The sequence below is a fragment of the Herpailurus yagouaroundi genome, unplaced genomic scaffold (assembly GCF_014898765.1).
Source record: "Herpailurus yagouaroundi ecotype Mexico unplaced genomic scaffold, PumYag 139, whole genome shotgun sequence".
In the NCBI taxonomy this organism is placed as follows: Eukaryota; Metazoa; Chordata; class Mammalia; order Carnivora; family Felidae; genus Herpailurus; species Herpailurus yagouaroundi.
The window spans coordinates 3,223,292-3,242,946 of NW_024412394.1; the positions used below are offsets into that span (position 1 = coordinate 3,223,292).

Consider the following 19,655-nt stretch of genomic DNA (forward strand, 5'->3'; position numbering starts at 1 on the left):
GAAGAAGAAGAAGAAGAAGAAGAAGAAGAAGAAGAAAGAAGAAGAGGAAGAAGAAGAAGAAAAAGAAGAAGAAGGAAGAAGAAGGAAGAAGAAGAAGAAGAAGAAGAAAGAAGAAAGAAGAAGAGGAAGAAGAAGAAGAAGAAGAAGAAGAAGAAGAAGAAGGAAGAAGAAGGAAGAAGAAGAAGAAGAAAGAAGAAAGAAGAAGAGGAAGAAGAAGAAGAAAAAGAAGAAGAAGAAGAAGAAGAAGAAGAAGAAGAAGAAGAAGAAAAGAAAAAGAAGAAGGAGGAGGAGGAGGGGAAGGAGGAAGAGGAGGGAGAGGGGGAAGCAGAAGAGGAGGAGGGAAGAGAAGGAGAAGAACAAGAAGAACGAGAACTAGAACATAAAGAACAACAAGAAGAGACAGAGACTGTGGTTTCCAAGCCCAAAATATTTACTATCCGGCTCTTTATGAAAAGGCTTTGTGAACAATGTCATGTAATCCTCCATCATCCTTTGCAGTAGATATTATTATTATTATTATTATTATTATTATTCCCATTTTAAAGGTAAAGAAACGGAGGCTGTGAGAGGTTGTATCTACACAGCCAAGAAGTGGCAGCACTGGAATTTGAACCCAGTCTCCAAACTGTTCTTCATATGGCCCAAATGCACCTTCTCTGGTTCTATTAGAAACATCTCACCCTCCCCTGCCCAGGGGAAGTTGATGATCAGCTGTAAATGGTTTCACAAACTAACGCACCGTCACTATGGACGCATGATCAGGAACTGCTCCCCACTTCTTAGCAGATAGTGAGGGATGGGATGCTGGATGGGTACATTTGGAAAGCTCATCAAATAAAGCTCAAGGCAATGCAAGTAGCTTCTTTGGGTGAAAGGACGTCGTCTGTCTCCGTTGCTGCAGCCTTAGTTTTTTCTCCCGCTTTCCCTCCTTGCAGACCCTGCACAACTACTACTACCGAGGGTACGAAGATGCCGTTTCCTACTTGAGGAGGTTGAGTAAGTACCAAATGGGGCCCCAAGGAAGGGGTGGGTTGGGGGTGGGGCAAAGACAGGAAGGGCGGGGCAAAGACAGGAAGTAGAAGGGCTCAGTCGAGGAGGCTTCCCCTCCACTTTGTGAACTAGAGATGCCCTTGCCCAGGAGTTCCCGAAATGGGTACGGGGATCCGGTAGCTTGCATTGTCCGGGCCAGAGATTGGGATCTTCGTGGCAAAGTGCTTTTTAGGGTAACTGCGGGGTCAGTGGATAAGCTTTTGTACAGGCATGCTTCTGGATTTAAGAACCATGTTTAGGAAAACACATAGCTCGCATCTTCCTGGAGGGATTCCATTTTCTTGTCGTTTCATTTTATATTCTTTCCAAGACAATCGTATTGTTAATGTAGAACTAGAAATGACTAGTTTATATTTGTGTAAGACTCCAAGTGACTTATTGATCAACAAATGAGAGGGAAGAGCCTGTGCCCTGTGTTGGTTTAGCAAGTGTGGTTCCTACACTTGCACCTCCTCCGTGCATTCTTGTGTGGAAGATTCCAATGGCGTGTATTACACACGCTAACTCCATGAAGACCGTGGCAAACATCTTTGATAAAAGGAAAGAAACAAGGCTTTTTTCATACTTAGAATTGTGCCCATAGGACATATTTCCAGAAAAAAGGATTCCTGGATCAAAGGAAGAGTTTTTCCCCCCGCGTTGCCATATGGTCTTTGCGATTGTCTTTTTTGGCAATTGTGTGATATTTCATCGCAGTTGTGCAGCAAATTTTGATCATTCCTTTGAGTTTCCAAATGTTCACTATTATAGGGAATGCTGCGGTGAGCTTCTTGTGTATATACTTAAAATATATATATATTTTAGGAGCGAGATTAAGGGATCGAACACAAAAAAGGATGTGTTGACTTTTTTTCCTTCAAAGTTGCTTCCTGCTTTCCCACGGTCCCCTTCTCCTGACTTTTTCCATTCTCCTGGGTCCATTCTTCCCGCAAGGGGTAGGAGAAGCAAGAGAGAAGGATGGAGGTAACATGGGTTCTGGAGGCAAGGCCTGGGCCAGGATTCTCACTCCCCCCCTCCCCACCAGCTGTGTGAACTCAGAGAAATCACTTGCCTTCTCTGTCCTGATTCCTAATCTGTAAAGAGGGTTAAATCCTGATTCCTGACCCGTACTAACTGTGTGGCCTTGAGCAGGCAATTCATCTCCCAGCACCTCAGCTTCCTCATCTGTAGAAGGAGGCTGATCAGAATTTTATTCCTAGACACAGTCAATCCAGCCCACTGACCCTCTGACCTTGGAGACACCTCTTCTCAGCTCTCTGCAGGACAGGCTCCCCCTAGCCCTGACTCTTCTCTGACAACTTCCCCGCCCCACATTTACATGGGTGACAGATGTGAGGACTGATTCCCAAGTGTCCAAAAGGAGGATCACCCAAGGGGTGGAGATGGGTCTCACCTACAGAGCCTCAGGAATAGGAGGGGCTGGCGAGGGCCTGGGGTCCTTCCCACCACCAGCTGGGGAGCCCCTTCACTCTTTCCTCTGTGATGGCGTGTACTAGGGGACTTGGGGTTGGGGGATCCCCTGATCTGGGGCCGGGATTTTAGAGCAGATACCAGTGCCCTGCCTCAGGAGACCCGTCTACACCTCAGGTTGCTGCCTGGCTGCCTGTCTCTCCCCTAGAATTTCCTTCTCTTACTCTCAGGGAAAGCCCTGGGGAGAGTTATGAAGTGCCTTGCTAAGCATCTCTGGTTTCCCCCACTTCTCAGTAGCCCCTCTGCCAGCCTCTGGGAGGAACCCAGAGCCATCGCCCCCTCCCCCGGCCCCATCATTTACATGATGGTGTAAACGGCAGTCTCAAAGCCAAGGACAAGACTCAAATAGTAGCATTTCGGGCATCCGCTAAAGAATTAGGGCTGTGTGTGGAGCATGGCGGGTTTTCCCAGAGGTCCTGGAATCACTCCAAGTGGGAACAGGCACAACTCATAAGGAAGAAAATGCCTCGTGCCGGCTACGATTTCTGATTGCTCTTCCAATTTGCCAGTGTTGGCATGGCTTTGTCCGTGCGGCCTTCAGCTCCACCCCTACATCCTCTTGGGTGTGGTTGGGGCTGGATTTTCCTCTCAGCACCAGATGCGAGCAGGAGGTATGACACATCCTGAGAAATCGTGGCTGGTGCCCAGAGCCACACTCTTAATTCCCACCTGCCATCTGGGAACAGAAAAATGGGAGTCCGCTCCAGCCTTCCGCCCTGCTGGTTTCTGGAGAGGGGGTCAGCTCTGGCAGCAAGCCACACCCGCGGTGTCGCCCTCAATGCCTCCACCCGCCTCCTGGCATCCTCCTTTTCCGCCCTCCTAAGGACTCACATCCTCCTAATTATTCCTGCTGCCAGGCGAGCTTCCCTCTCCACCCTTGGCCTCCCCCAGCAGCAGCCTTCTGCCGAAGGGAAGGGCACTGCCTGCTGGTGTGCTTGAAAATCCACATTCCCCACACAGACGTGTGCATGTGGGCGTTGAGTGAGGTTGGAGCTCAGAGGATGCCCTGTCTAAAATATCCATCTGGCATCCGGGCGTGCCTGGCCAGGCTGACCGACTCCCTCCCTCCCTCCTTTCCTTCTTTCCTTCTTCTCTTCTTCCCTTCCTCCCTCCCTCCCTTCCTTCTTGGCCTTCTTGCTTCTTTGGCACCATCCTCCCTCTCACAATTTAACTTCTGTCTCTCTCTCTCTCTCTCTCTTTCACACACACACACACACACACACTCGCACACGCACACACTTGTGAAACCAGCACCACAGTCGAGAGAGTGAACCATCATCCATCATGCCCAAAGTTTCCTCCACCTCCTTTGTGACCCCTCCCTCCTCCCCCCACTTCCTGTCATTATACACATTCCCAGTATGGACTTACAGTATGGACTCTTTTTGGTCCGCATTCTTTCACTCAGTATAATTATTCTGAGATTCATCGTGTTATTGCGTGTATAAATGGTTCATTCCTTTTTCCATTCCATTCCATTTATGAAGATACCACAGTTCGTTTATCCATTCCCCCATTCATGGACATTTAGGTCGTATCCAGTTTGGGGCTCTCATGAATAAAGCTGCTGCGAATACTCATGGAGTCTTAGCACAAACGCATGCTTTCATTTCTTTTGGGTTAATACCTAGGAGTGGAATGTCAAGGTGGTATGGTGAATGTACATTTAATTATAGAATTCTATATACGTATAACCAGGGTAAACACACATAGCATAGAATTTACCGTCTTAACCATTTGTAAGCGGACAGTCGAGTAGTGTTAAGTATATTCACATTGTACAACCCATCTCCAGAACTTTTTTGTCTTGCAAAACTGAAACTCTATACCATTGATCAACAACTCCTCATTTCGCCCTAGAAGCCACCGTTCCATTTTCTACTTCTAGGAGACTGACTACTTTAGATACCGCATGTCAATGGAGTCATACAGTATTTGTCTTTTTGTGACTGGTATATTTCACTCTCATAATGTCCTCAAGGTTTATCCATCTTTACCTATCAATGAACAATTTGGATTGCTTCTTCCTCTTGGCTATTGTGAATAATGATGCAATGAACGTGGATGTGCAAATAATCTTCGAGATCCTGTTTTCAATTCTTTGGGACGTATACTGACTAAGGACATATACCCAGAATGTATGTTTAACTTTTTAAGAGACTGCCAAACTATTTTCTGAAGTGGCTGGACCATTTTACATCCCCACAGCAGCGTATGAGAGTTTCAGTGTCTCCAAATTATCACCAATGCTTGAAATGGTCAGTCTTTTTAGTTTGAGCCATTTGATTGGTTGTGTGGTGGTATCTTATTGTGATTTTAATTTGTATTTCCTTAATGACTAATGATGTTCAGCGTCTTTTCATGTGCTAATTTGCCATCTACATATCTTCTTTGTCGAAGTGTTCGATTCTGTTGGTCATCTCCCACTATTTAAGAATAGTTCTAGATTCACAGAAAAAATATGAAAATGGTATGGACAGCTTCCATATACTCCTCATTCCCTAGTATAATGTCTCACACCCATGAGATGGTACATGGAAAATTTGGTACATAGTATAGTGTAGTGTTTACAATTATTTCACTAATATTGATGTTATTATTAATTGAAGCCGTATATTCAGATTTCCTTCCTTTTTAACCTGATGTCTTTTTTCTGATCCAGGATCCCCTTCAGGAGACCACATCACATTCTGCCATGGTGTCTCTTTAGGTTCCTTGTATCCATGACACTCTCTCAGACTCTCCTTGTTTTATGTTTGTTTTTTATGTTTATTTTTGAAAGAGCACAAGCGGGGGAGGGGCAGAGAGAAGGACAGAGGATCTGAAGTGGGCTCTGTGCTGACAGCAGCAAGCTCGATGTAGGGCTTGAACACACGACCCGAGCTGTGAGATCATGACCTGAGCCCAAGTCAGACCCTCAACCGATGGAGCCACCCAAGTGCCCGACTCTTCTTGTTTTTAATGACCTTGGAAGATTTGAGGACTGGCCAGATATTTTGTGGAATGTTCTTTAGTTGGGGTTTGTCTGATGTTTTCCTCATGATTAGACTAGGGTTCTGGGTTCCAGAGAGGAAGACCACAGAGGCAAAGTGCCGTTGTCGCCACATTATATCGAGGGTACATACATGCTATCCCCATGGCATATCACCCATGATGTTGACCTTGCACTTGTCTGCAGTGGTGTTTATTGGGTTTCTCCACTGTGAAGTTGCTCTTTTTTCCCCCTTTCTATACTGTGCTCTTTGGAAAGAAGTCACTATGCACAGCCCACACTTAAGGGGTGAGAGTTAGGCTTTACTTCTTGAGGGCAGGGAATGAGGGCAGGGTATCTACATAAATCTCTCTGCTTGGGAGATTTGTGTACTTCTTCAATCGCTTGTTTGTTTCAGTATGGACTCGTGGATACTTATTTTATACTTTGGGTTATTTTTCAATCTTTATTTATTTTGCTACTCACATTGTTCCAGCTTTGGCCATTGGAAACTCTTTCAGTGGGTCCTTTTGCCCATCTGAAAATTGAATTGTTTTATTTAAAAGCTTTTATATGTTTTTTTTAAAAAAGAGAATGGATAATGGTTTATTTCAATTGATACAAAATTTAAAAATATACAGAATAATGTATATTTTTATAGTACATAAATTTGGAAAGTACAAAATTGTATAGAAATTATAAAACTCAAACTCAGGATAGGGTATGTAGGAAAGATAATGGGAACATAGAAGGCTTCTTCTATACCTGGAATAGTATATAGTTTTTGCTTTTTCATTTGGCAATAATTTAATAATTATTTAAATGTTTAAGAAATTAGGAGCACTTGGGTGGCTCAATCGGTTGAACGTCTGACTCTTGATTTCGGCTCAGGTCATGGTCCCAGGGAAATGCCCTTTATTAGAAATATGACTTTCAAATATTTTCTCTCAGCCTGTGATTTCTCTTTCCAATTCCTTAACAGTATTCTGAAAAGGAGTTTTTCATTTTGATAGGGCCCTTATTATTAATTTGCTTCCTTTATGAATCATGCTTTTGGTGTCTTACCTAAGAAATCTTTGCCTTACTCAAGATCACAAAAACGTTTTCTGTTTCCTTCTAGAAGTTTTATGGTTTTTTTGGCTTTTCATTTGTGTCTATATTCCATCTTGAGTTAATTTTTGGATGTGGTTCAAGGTATAAAACAAAGGGGTTTTTTTGTTTTTTTGTTTTTTTGCATATGGACATCCAGTTCCTCCAGTATTGTTTACTGAAAAGACTATGCTTTCTCTAATGAAGTGACTTTGCACCTTTGAGGAAAGTCAGTTGTCTATATATGTCACGAGTCCAGTTCTAGACCTTCTGTTTTGTGCCATTGATCAATTTCTCTGTCTTTATGTCAATGTCATACTGTCTTGATCACTGCAGCTTTATAATAAATCTTGGTATCAGGTAGTCTTAGTTCTCCAACTTTGTTTTGTTTGGTTTTTTGTTTGTTTTTTCAAAGGTGTTTGGTATATTCCAGGGCCTTTCCAATCCCATATGAATTTTAGAACTAGCTTGTGGATGTCTACACAAAATACAGTCGTGCAGTACTTGTCTTGTCAAGCCATTCTCTCCTCCTCTGTAATCACCACCTCAAGACTACCCCTCTCCCTGATCCCCAGCAGAGGGATTTGTATCCAAACAACTTCACAGAAAAAAACCAAAGCCAACAGAGGGAAGTTCTCTCAACTTTGCACTACCGAACATACAGACTCACCCTTCTCTGTCTCCCTCTTTCCTCGAAAGTTAAAGGAAGCAACCCTCTTCTTGCCTAAAACCCACACCCTGCCTGTGCTCAGACCCCTTCACCATCTCAGGACTCTTGAGTCATCCATTATTCTATCTCTCTTTTATATATCGAACCCCCACCTCTCGACTGGATTCTTACCAGCAACTTTCTTTGGTCTACAGAAAGTCTACATCTTTCTTGCCTATTTTAGAAACTTGGCCTGGGTTCCGCCCTTCCCCCTCTCCTCGCTCAGTCCTGACTCCCTCTTGTTCTCACTGTGCTTTTCCTCCCTGGGCAATCCCTCCACAGCCACCAGCACAGCTGCAGTTACCATTCATAGATGAGGCTCCCAAAGGTACACCCTCACCCTCACCCTCACCCCTTCTCTGAGATCCAAACCCATGTATCCAACTGCCCATTTGTCATCTCTCCTTGGACATCTTTAAGGCCCCCTAAAATCCACGTGTCCCCAAACAACCTCATAACCTGTGCCTTCCTCACTGCTCCCCCGACCCATCCCCTCCATGGTCACCCTCTCAGCAACCAGCGTCCATCTGGCTGTGCAAACCAGCTACCTCCTCTCTTCCCTCAATCAATCCAGTGCCAGTTCTTATTTATTTTACCTCCAAAACAGAATCTTCTATCTCCTTCCAGGTGTAAGCCCTAAACACCTCTCCAGAGCAACCTTACAGGTTTCCCTGGGTCCCCTAGGCCCTTCTCAGTGAGTCTTCATTCAGCAGCCACAGTGATCTCGCCAAAGCCAGAGGTAGTGCAGCATTGCCCCACCTATAAGTCTTTCATGGTCTCCATGGAAACCAAGGGCCCTCAACGTTGTCTACAAGCATGGTCTGGCCCCTGTGGCCTCCTCAGCCCTATCTCTCCCCACAGTGCCCCCACCCCGGTTCTAACCACACTAACCTTTCAGGCGCTCCTCATGCCCCCTTGAACTTGTGGCATTTGTGTGTGCTGTTCCCCCTGTTGGAAATGCTCTTCCCCATCCATCCTGACCCCCACCTGGACCTTCACTCGCCCTTCAGATCCCAGCTCAAATATCACTTCCTCAGGGAAGTCCTCCTGATTAAGTCCTCTCTGCTTCCCTGTCTGCTAACATCATGTTTCACTCTTACCTAGAACTTGTCTTGGCTACAGCTTGAGATTATTTGGGGGGTCAATGCCTGCCCCCATGCTAGACTGCACACTCTAAGAAGTCAGGAACCTTCACACTGTTTTTGTCCCCTTCATTCCTCAATGCCTGATATAATGCCTGGCACATATATAGATGCTCAATAAATACCCATTGAATAAGTGAATCAAGCCACAACCAAGTAATATAAATTTGAGGAAGTAAAGAAAGGCCATTGAAAAGCACTAATCCTGCTTATGAAAATAATTTGGGAAATCCCTTTTTGCAAACACCATGCTGATGCCAGGGGTTAGAAATGCCACCTGTGACCCCATGCTGTTGTTTTCCTAGATGATGCTTATCTCAATTCTCCCTCCAAGAGAGTGATGTTCCCCCGAGTAGAAGTGTACTGCAATATAGAACTTGCCCTTGGCAATGAGTGCCCTGAAGGCAGCCAATCATGCCTCCAGACAGAGGAGGAATCCATACAACTTCACGCACAGTGGGCTCCCAAAGAGGAGGGAAAGGATGGCCATGGTCCACTTGTGTTCTCGCCTGTGGAGAGACCTGAATCCACACACGAGCGTCCTGTAGAATCACCTGTTTCACCAGCTGGCTCTTCATTTGAGCAGTCACCTGCCACTGCGTTGGCCTCATCACCATCACATTCTCCAGATGACCTGATGCCTGCATCACTCCCAGCTGTGCGCTTAGCACTCAGCTCAACACCTGTCCAGTCACAGCAGCAGGTACAAACGACTGGATCACCACCAAGATCCCCACCCTCCCAGTCATCTGTGTCACCCAGGCCACCGGCTGTAGTGACATCTCAAACATTGCCCCAATGTTCTCCTTCGGCGTCACCTACACAGCTACCTGTGGAAGACCTGGGCCCAGAACAGCCCCAAGGTATGGATACTTCTGGCTTCTCACAGAAGAAGCCAGAAGTATTTCTTATGTCTGGAGTCCCTTGGCAAATGTGCAACAACATGGTAGCTGATAACCATTGCTTTAGAGGGGTGCAGTGGTGACGTGAGCAGTTAGCTTTAGAGGCTTTACCTGTTTTGAGGATAGGCCACCACAAGGGGACGGTGTTCTTGGCATTTGTTCAGGTTTTTAGTCCAGTGATTTTCAAAGGTTGGTCAGAGGCCGTGACAGCAAACTCATCACCTGGGAACTTGTTAGCAATGCAAGTTCTCAGGCCCCACCACAGACCTACTGATTCAGGGAGTGGGACCCAGGTATCTATATTTTTTACAAGTCCTCCAGGGGGTTCTTTTGAGAACCATGTTTGAGAAGCACTGTGCCAGAAGGTTTTTATTGTGATAGCCACTGTGCTGGGGGAGGGCTACTCAAAGAGTGCTTTGTGGACCAACGATGGTCCCCAAACTATTTGTTACTAATTTACAATGAAATGAGCAGAGGTTGAAAGTAAGCATTTAGGACTATTTTTAGCAATAAATATTGTCAGGACATCCAAGAGCTTGGTCATTTTCCTACTAATTCATTGTATTTCACAAAAGTACTATGGATTGCAAAAGGATTATGGATTGCAAAAAAAAAAGATTTTTAAAAACTGTTTCTTCACAACTAATATCTTCTACAGACAGCTTGAAAAGTACCGCTCTTGAGTCTTCAAAGATGAAGAATTTTCAGTTCCTCACTCAAGAAATCTCCCCTCCAGCAGAGGGGATGACAGAGATACCAGCCTCAAAAATACAGAAAAAATTATTAACTGCTACATCACTAACAAAAATAGAGCGTGGGAGGTAGTCAAGTAGTCATAGAGATTAAGATCACTTCTGGGGCGCCTGGGTGGCTCAGCAAGTTAAGCATCTGACTTCAGCTCAGGTCATGATCTCGCAGTCAGTGAGTTCCAGCACGGCATCAGGCTCTGTGCTGACAGCTCAGGGCCTGGAGCCTGCTTCAGATTCTGTGTCTCCCTCTCTCTCTGCCCCTCCCAACTCGTGCTCTGTCTCTCTTTCTCTCTTTCAAAAATGAATAAACATTTAAAAATTTTTTTTAAAAGATCACTTCTGTCTGAGGTAATTGATTAAGGAAATGCTTCTTGGAGGTGACAGGTGAGCTGAAATGAACAAGATTTTGATGATCATGGTTTGTGAGACAGGATGGGGCAGAGTAGAATAAGAAATTCAGATTTTGTTTATTCTAGATGTTCAGTTTCAGAGAAGGAAAGTGCAAGGAACATTCAGGATGAAGAAGATACCTGTTTGGCTACTGTGGATGGTCTGTGTGGGGACAAAGGGAGAGGTCCCCAAATGATGGACTAAAGCCAGCTCATAGGGTCTCCATGGTCCATCCACCAAACTCCCATAGTTATTAGGGCAAACATTAGCACAGACTAGCATGACAGTTTCCTTCTTGGCGGATCTGCCCCAAATCAGGGGTACACTTTCTCTGGAATAGATTTGACCCTTTTAATCACAGTAAAATACCAGGACCTTAAAAGTAAGAAAATTGGCCAAAGTGTTTCACATGCTGTCTTACATGCTGTTAAATTAAATGCATTTGTTTTATGTTATTCACACCCGTGTCCAAAGATAGCCATCTTCAGGTAGCCTGGGCAATCCTGGGCCCTGAGTTGGCATTCCTTGCTCATGCTGGGGGTAGATAGAGGGGACAGACAGTCCAGTGCTTCTGAACTATGGGCCATTTTATCCTCAGGAGACATTTGGCAATATCGGGAGACATCTTTGATTTTCAGCTAGTGGGTAACATCTGGTGTGTAGGGACCGAGGACGCTGCTGAACATTCTACAGTGCAGAGCCTCATGATGAAGAAATATCTGGCCCTTACATTCAGTAGTGCTGTATAGTTATGGTCTTCAGCTGGGCCTCAGTAACGACAGCCTAGGCCATCTGTGGGAGATGGGCAGAAGGGAGCCTCTCAGAGGTTAGTGTGATCTGTCATTTAGTGGTGGCCATGTTGCTGTTAGGGGTGAAGGGGGTTGCAAAATGTCCCAGGAAAATCCATAAACATAGGAGCTGCAAATAGATTTGGGAAAGCCAGGGATATCCAACGAGACCCCAAATGGAAGAACTTCAAGTGGAGGAACTTAAATATAGTTTACATTATTTTTACTTATACATATTACAAAATTACACAGTCATCTTCATATATTATCTATCCCCATACTCACAGAAAATAGGAAGAGAGCTTTCTTAAGAACAATGGTCATGAAACTATTAATATTTTCTTTTCCATTAAAAAAGAAAAAAAGCTTTACACATAGCAGGTGATGGAAGGTTCAGGCCCCTACGGGGGATTTTCCTGAAAACTTGCCCTAACACGGTTGCTTTTTTGTGAGGGGATTGTTGATAACACTACACCAAAGGTCAGTATCCATCCTGTCACAAGATGCCACTGCCCTGGGTCTCCGTCAACATGAGTATTTGAGATTAAGAGAGATGTTTACTGTTTCTGGATACTCTTGCTTACTTCCTATTGTTATTTCAAAAATGACGAAATACTCCTCCCCGTCCACGCCTTACTCACATCTGCTCGATTTTTGCTTTTGTAGCTCTCCTTGCCTCTTCAAGTCAGAAAGGTGCCATGCCTGTGGTTAACGTGAAGGAAGCCACCAACAAGCCCTATGCAATGTAAGTTTGCCTTTAACTGGGGACACATTCTTTCCTTTGGCCAAGGAACGGGGGGCCTAGCCAAGTGAATTTTTCCTTCTCTTTAGCTGCCCTAGGAACACTGGGATCCTTTTCCAGTTTGTATGATTACAGTCCACCCCTTTACACTTCTCTCTTCTTCAGTGGGGGCAATGAGTGGGAAATGAGCTATTTGTGCTCAATGTACCTTCTCCAAAAGCAGCAGGAGAATGTGCAGTCCCTCACTTCTTACTCTCTGGAGCCAGCTCAGTTCAAGAGAGCTAGCAGGCATGTTACATCCTACCCCGAGGTAGCCCCTGCACAGTATGAATTGAGGGACTCTATCAAAGGCCTTCCTTAATCCAAATTATTTTCTATCAGCATGGTAAGAGGGCTAATATTCCTATGTTGTAGATTGTCTCCAGAAAATCTTTTTTTATAATGCACATCAGTTGTCTGGGTTGTGTAACGTGTTCTCTGTTATTACCTTTGAGGTCATTCTGAGAGGGCCTGAGGATTGTTTTTGGTTTTTTTTTTTTTCTTTTTTTTAGGGACCACATTACCCAGTCTCCCTTGTTGGCTGCTTGCCAATTGGGCTGGCCATTGTCAGGCACCAGCAGGAGATCAGAGAGTGGGTCAAAGGGTATCTTTCCCCTCCCCTCCCCTAATCCCTCCTGCCCCGGGGCAGCTCTGGCAGAGCCTGGGGTTCTCAGGGCCACAGTTGCAGGTATTGAGAGAGCAGGTCCTTCTGATGTTCCCACTCCATATCATATCAAATATATTAAAATATACCTGCTTCTCACATTAAGTATAATTTTCATTATGAGACTTTTGGGGGGCACCTGGGTGGCTCAGTCAGTTGAGCATTCGACTTCAGCTCAGGTCATGATCTCATGGTCCATGAGTTCAAGGCTTGCATCGGGCTCTCTGCTGTCAGCACAGGGCCTGCTTTGGATCTTCTGTCCCTCTCTCTCTCTCTCTCTCTGCCACTCCTTGATGTCTCTCTCTCTCTCTCTCAAAAATACATAAACATTTTTTTAAAAGACTTTTTTTTTTTCAACGTTTATTTATTTTTGGGACAGAGAGAGACAGAGCATGAACGGGGGAGGGGCAGAGAGAGAGGGAGACACAGAATCGGAAACAGGCTCCAGGCTCTGAGCCATCAGCCCAGAGCCTGACGCGGGGCTCGAACTCATGGACCACGAGATCTTGACCTGGCTGAAGTCAGACGCTTAACCGACTGCGCCACCCAGGCGCCCCTAAAAGACTTTTTGAAAGAGTTTGCATAAATTTTAAAAATTTGTGCTTGGGCATAAACTATGCATTTTTGTTCACATGGTTTAAATTTTATTGCATTGACATATAACTGTATAAAAGTTTGAGTTTCCATTGACTAGTTGGCATAATGTTACTTAAATAGTCATTGATTATAAAATAAATGTTTGCCGGGGAACTCTGGTGTTCAGCCAGGGTTAAAAACCATAGCATTGGTGTGTCTGTCTACCTTCTGAGCTGGAGCAGGGCCCTGATGGTGGGGAACACAGGACAGGTTATTAACAAACCATTTGCTTCATCTCTCACTCAGGGACAACCCTGCCGAAGACTCAAGTTGGATGAGCAAAATATTCAAGAAGAACAAACAAAAGACAAATGGCACCAGAAAAGGCTTCCCAAGACATCCACGGTCCAAAAAACCAGGCAGCAAAGTGCAGTGAGTGTGGCTAATGTTTCTCAAATTCCCTGGGGAGGAAAAGCTTTGGGAACAGTCTGCAGGAAGATCACAAGGAGTAGGGAGGAGTCAGTAAAGAGCAGGGGGTTAGGAGCTGGGCTTTGGAGTCTGACCCACCCAACAGAAAATCCCTGGTCTGTCACTATCTTACTCAGTGAGCATGCCTAGGACAAGTGGTCTATCTGAGCCTCTATTTCCCAACCTGTAAAATAGGGATGATATTGTGAAGCTTTAATGAGGTCAACATGTAAAGTGCTTTGCAGCAGAATGCAAGATGTGTAATTAGCACTCAATAATTTAGTAGATATTAGGGTTATATGCAGAGGTTAGCTAACTAACATCTCAATAGAACTCTACTTAAAAAACAAACTAGACAGTTGTGTGACCCTGTGACCCTCAACATGTAGAGATCCAAATTGTTGCCAAGCTACAGCTAAAAGCCCTAACCATTTTAGGCCTGCTTGGTATATATTTTTTAATTGTATTATATTGTCATTGATTCCATTAGTCAACCTTTATTGAGTACCTAATAGATACCAAGCACTCTACTTGTCTCTGGAGATAGCGAATGAATTAAACTCAATCCCCAACTTTTAAGAGTTTACCCATGGGGCGCCTGGGTGGCGCAGTCGGTTAACCGTCAGACTTCAGCCAGGTCACGATCTCGCGGTCCGTGAGTTCGAGCCCCGCGTCGGGCTCTGGGCTGACGGCTCAGAGCCTGGAGCCTGTTTCCGATTCTGTGTCTCCCTCTCTCTCTGCCCCTCCCCCGTTCATGCTCTGTCTCTCTCTGTCCCAAAAATAAATAAACGTTGAAGAGTTTACCCCAAAATTGAACTTTGAGCTAAAGACAAGAACGAAGTCTTAATTTTTTACTGAGCCATAACATTTTTTAAAAGAGACATGCATATATACATACACACTTGCAAATGAAAAATGCTAGCTTTTGTGGGTTTTTTTTTAAAGTTTATTTATTTTGAGACAGGGAGAGCACAAGTGGAGGAGGAACAGAGAGAGAAGGAGAGAGAATGCCAAGCAGGCTCTGCACTGTCAGTGCAGAGCCCAGTGCAGGGCTCGATCCCATGGACCATGAGAACATGACCTGAGCTGATATCAAGAGTCAGATGCTTAACTGACTGAGCCACCCAAGTGCCCCCAAAAATACCAGTTTTAAACACAAATGAAGCCAGGAATCATCTACAACTATTTTACTGGATTATCAAAATATTCTCTGAATGGGACAGACCCACATTGTTATCTAATTCGCTTCAAGCCTCCATTGGCCAGAAAAATCCCCAAGTCATTTTAAGTGACATCCTTCCGTGTTGTTCCTGTCCCAGATGGGATCCCTGGGTAGGCAGAGAGATTATCAGATAGATGAAGGTCAAAAGCTCAGTCCGGCAGCAACAGGCCCACTTTGAGGTCTGGGCAGTTAGGTACTTGGTGGGTGGTGGGAAGCAGTATGGTGGGGAGGAGATTCTCAGAGCTGCTGCAGAAGTGGGGCAGATGCATGTGTCACTTTCTGGATTAAAGGATGGGCGGGGAGGGTGCAGGACCCAGCAGGCCATTGGTGGTCCTTAGGGGTCATCGGTTTAGTGTGTCCTGGGATTAGTCTCACTCTGTTCCTTGGTCTTCAGCCTCCAGATTTCTTTGACTTTTGAGGGTCCATATCTCTGTCTCTAGCCGCTCAAGGTCAAGTTTGGTCATGAGAGCATAGGCAGGTCTGCTGTGGGGGGAGGGAAGCTTCCTCGGGGCTGGGAGTGCCATCTGGAAGCCAGACCCAGACTTGGGTCCCTTCATTCCAGGGCCAGGCCTCTTCCTATACATTGGAGCAGTGGGAACTATGTAACTCAGCGAGCTCTACCTCGGCCGATAAACTTCTAGGATTCAAGTGCCTTTATAAAGCAGCAGCCTGTGATAAAAACAAACAAAACAACATTCACAGCTGTGGGAAATACTGTTGTCAGTAGGTCACACATTCCGTCTGTGTTGTTCCTTTATAGAACAGATTATGAAACCGCCTGGAAGCAATTTACCAATTGACGATCTTAAGCAATTCCATGCAAATCCACACTCTGAGCTTCAAAGACCAGGGTAGGGGGTCAAAAAAAGATGCTCGAAAGGTTAGGCATAGAGGAGGAGCAACCCAGAAAGAGAGGAAATCTACAATCACAAGTGACATTGTCACATCCATGGCCTAGTCCCGTGCAAACTCCTGATCCCCAACTGATATTCCTCCCAACAAACAGAAGAGAGGCTAGAATAAAAGCTATAGGGTAAGGGGCGCCTGGCTGGCTCAGTCAGTAGAGCATGTGATTCTTGATCTCAGGGTCTTGCGTTCAAGCCCCACGTTGGTCCTAGAGGCTACTTTAAAAAAAAAAAATAAATAAGTAAGTAAAAGCTACAAGGTAGATGTTCCATACGTTAATATCTCTCTCCTTCTCTCTCGCTCTCTCTCCTGTGTCTTTTAAATCAGATGTTCAAATTCATATTCTGGTGCTAATTGTATTAGTCAGTTATTGCTGCTACGATAATGCTATATAACAAGCAATCCTCCCCCCCACACACACACACACACTCTCAGTGGATTATAAAACAAACGTTTATTCTCCTCTTCCATAGTCCTGTGAGTTGGCTGGGATGATGCTGCTTAGGTTACAGGGAGTCTGGGGCATGGCTATGTATATGTATCAGCCTAGCTTTCCACTGCTAGCCTCGTCTCTCTTCCAGTAAGAGTTCAGTGGTCATCTGATTTGGGTTGTGTAACTGGTCTCAAAGTGGCAAGATGGATTGAGAAATCCAGGGACTGCCTCCAGGCTACAAGTGGAAAAGGAAGAGAGGTCCCTCTTGCTCATTGCTGCTCACATCCTCTCAACTGCTACCCATTCTGTCAGACTCCTCCAATTTCTACCAGTAGAGAGCCGCTCCTTTGAGTTACTATGGAATTTCTCCCTATTCAAATGTGAATGTAATGATAATAGCTAAAACTTCCAGAGTAGTTATTATGTTCCAGGCATTGTGGCACCGAGAGGGTAAGCAACATGTCCAAAGTCACACAGTAGGTAGGTGGCAGAGCCAGGATCCGAGTCATCTGTCACCAGTGTCTTGGTGTTGATCACTGAGTGGTAGAAGGAGCACTGGAGTGAATCGGAAGTCACGGGGCCTAGTCCTAGTGCCTCCATTTCCTCGAGAGGGCAAATGATTGGCCAGGGTCACACAGCACATGGAAGGGGCCTTGAAACTCAGGTCTTTGCAGAGCCCCCTTTTTGTCTCACTTCTCCTCACATGTGCTTTCTTGGCTTCTCACATCCAGGTCTGCTCCCTGCCCACTCGACTTCTCTCTGCTCTCCACGTCCGAGACAGTTTGGGTCACCTACAGGCCTCATCCCAGATCCAGGAATACAGCTACGGGCCGGATCCAGGAATACAGCTGCCCTGAGGTGTGGAACTGCCCAGGGTGACCCTGGAAGCCAGGCACTGCCTGCTCTGTCCTGGGATGCTGTCTGCCCAGTTTCCTTTCTGACCCCAGACTATGGCCTCTTCCTGGCCATAGTCAAGGCCAACACTAGCCCATATATTGCCTTGTGCACTGAGAAAACAGTACCCTTTCCTGGAGAACTTGATTTCCAGCTCCTGGAAGATTGTGATAATATACTGGTTTTGTTAAAACGGTTGACTGCCGCCTGCTAGAAATCTGTACGAATGACGTACAAAGGTACAGAACTGTACAAATAACATGCAGAAAACTGTACAAATAAGCCACAGCATGAATACGTCCGCGAAATGCTTACCCTTTGTCTTAGCAGTGTCTCCTTGTACAGTGTGCAGCCTGCACGACTGAACTCAGCGCTCTGGAGGCCACTCCACTTCTTTCCCCTTCCTGCAAAACCAAATACTAACCAGACTTTTGTAAATCAAATGATGTTTCAAACACTATTAAGTCCTGCTCTGTCAGTGGAATTCTCCATTTGCAAAAGACCCGTGTAATTATAAAGCGGGATCTGATAGCTGATTTCTGGTATAAATTGAGATTTCCGATTTCTATGCATCCAGTTGGCTATCATGGGGCCTGGCTACTTGCTTGGGGCTGCCTGAGGCATTTGAAACTGTGAAGGATGTTCTCAGCGGAAATAAGGGGAGGAAGGTCCTAGATGAGGGACTTAGAAATGATGAATCTCTGTCCTTTTTCTAGGAAACTGTGAGCCGAGAGAGAAAACTTGAGCTGGAATGGGAGAGAACCTGATGACCCCACGGTAGAGACTTCTCCCCAAGGCTCTCAGATGCAGTCCCCTCACCCTATGCCTTCTGGGGACCAGGTGTTACCCACTACCAAGCCTGTTGGTGTGGAGAGTCCTGATTCCCCTGGGCGAGCACTTCCTTGTCTAAACATCCTCCCGGCCCCGGCCTGACTTCGCTTCTGTCAGACCCCGGCCCCCCAAAATCTAGTCTACAGGGCCAAACCCTTGGGGATCGAGCGGTACTGAGCCACGGACGCACTTTCCTCTTTCCCATCAAGAGATCAGGCTCTTTTGCTTTGCTTTGTTTTGTTTTTAATTCTCTCACTGTCCCAAAGGCTTGACTTAGAACCACCGGACTCTGCCTCAGCTGCTCCCTGGAATCACTCATGGAGCTGATCCAGCACGAGGTCATGATAAGCTCCCCAGGGCTTGTGTGGTGTGGCTGTGTGAGCCAGTCATCCTGGACTTCCCTGAGTCCTGGTGTGGTTGTGGAGGACACAGAGGCCAAACGTCCCTTCCCCTCCCATCCCCCAGCATGAGGGCAACACGAGGGCAGACCCTGTCTGCTGTTCACACCTCAGTTAAAATGTTCCACAACAAAGACTTCAGCCTCAACTTTTCCAACCCAGCCAGAAAAAAATTAGCCCCACTGCTCACTGGAGTGTGGATAGCTTCCAGCCCCAGCCAGGCCCAGTAAGGAAGCCTGGGCTGCCCACGGCCTCGGATGTATTTGCTTTGCAAATCCTGGAATGCAAACCCCAGAGGACTGGGTGGAAGACAGCCCTGAGCTTGGTTGGGGCCTCTGGAGGATGCATGCAAATTTTAGCCATGGAGGGCAGGGGGCTGTGGCAAGAGGGCCTGGAGGAGCCTACATCTAACAGGACCACGTCAGGGAGCAGGAGTCCACACAAGCTCCCTTTAGAACATTCTGCCAGGAAGAATCTAACTGTATCTTTGAGAAGCTGAGAAGAATCAAATCTCAGGTGTTCTTGCACCCTCTTCCTACTCCAGGTCTGTGGCTCAGACCAGTCAAGGGGAGCGCCCTGGGGACCATGTGGGGGCGGAGAGACAAGTCCACGGCGGTCCCCTAGCCTCTCCCCCGGGAGTGGACTTGTGGTTTGCAGGCGGGCGCGGCCAGAGCCCTTGAGACCTGTGAACCAGGGGAGGGGGGGGTTTCAGGCTCGCACAACTTGGGAATGCTTATGCCCTGCTGTGCAAGGGGGAACTGAACATGACCTTAACTGTTGTTTTACCTGAAAGCCTGTATTCAGAGCCCAGATGCCCTTCTGTTAGAGTCAGGTTACAGTTAGAATCAATAAATTCCTGTGTATATTTCCCTTCATTTTTCGTATGTCCCTTTTCCCCATTAGGAGGCAATTAAGAGAATTGTTCTTGCATTGGTTTCAGGGCCGCTGGATAAAATACAGGACATCTTGTTCAATTTGGATTTCAGAGAAACAATGAATAGTTAGCATGAGTATGGCCCCAGTATTGCTATTATTTGTTGTGTATCTGAAATTCAAATTTAACTAGGCCACCCATATTTTTATTTGCTAAATTTGGCAACTCCAATTAGTTCCTTTCTCCTTATCTTTCTTTTTTTTTTTTTAAGCCAATACTAGTGGATTGGTTTTTGATGTGTCAGTCACTGTGGTTCGAAATTGGCGGTCTCACTGGTGTGGAGGTCAA

The 19,655-nt window shown here is 45.8% G+C and overlaps 1 protein-coding gene across 2 annotated transcripts in view; it reads left to right on the plus strand.

Moving 5' to 3' along the window:
- PNPLA1 (patatin like domain 1, omega-hydroxyceramide transacylase) overlaps positions 1-19,308 on the plus strand; it is a 57,574-nt gene extending 38,266 nt beyond the window's left edge. Inside the window, exons 5-10 of one of the 2 annotated variants that reach the window (XM_040473332.1) lie at positions 936-996; positions 8,737-9,294; positions 11,927-12,005; positions 13,588-13,713; positions 17,042-17,168; positions 17,921-19,308. In XM_040473332.1, coding sequence (XP_040329266.1) covers positions 936-996; positions 8,737-9,294; positions 11,927-12,005; positions 13,588-13,713; positions 17,042-17,168; positions 17,921-17,971 — 1,002 coding nt within the window. In that variant the 3' untranslated portion in view covers positions 17,972-19,308. The remainder of the gene's footprint in view (positions 1-935; positions 997-8,736; positions 9,295-11,926; positions 12,006-13,587; positions 13,714-17,041; positions 17,169-17,920) is intronic. The other variant, XM_040473334.1, reaches the window with a different exon arrangement.
- The last annotated feature ends 347 nt before the right edge of the window (positions 19,309-19,655 follow it).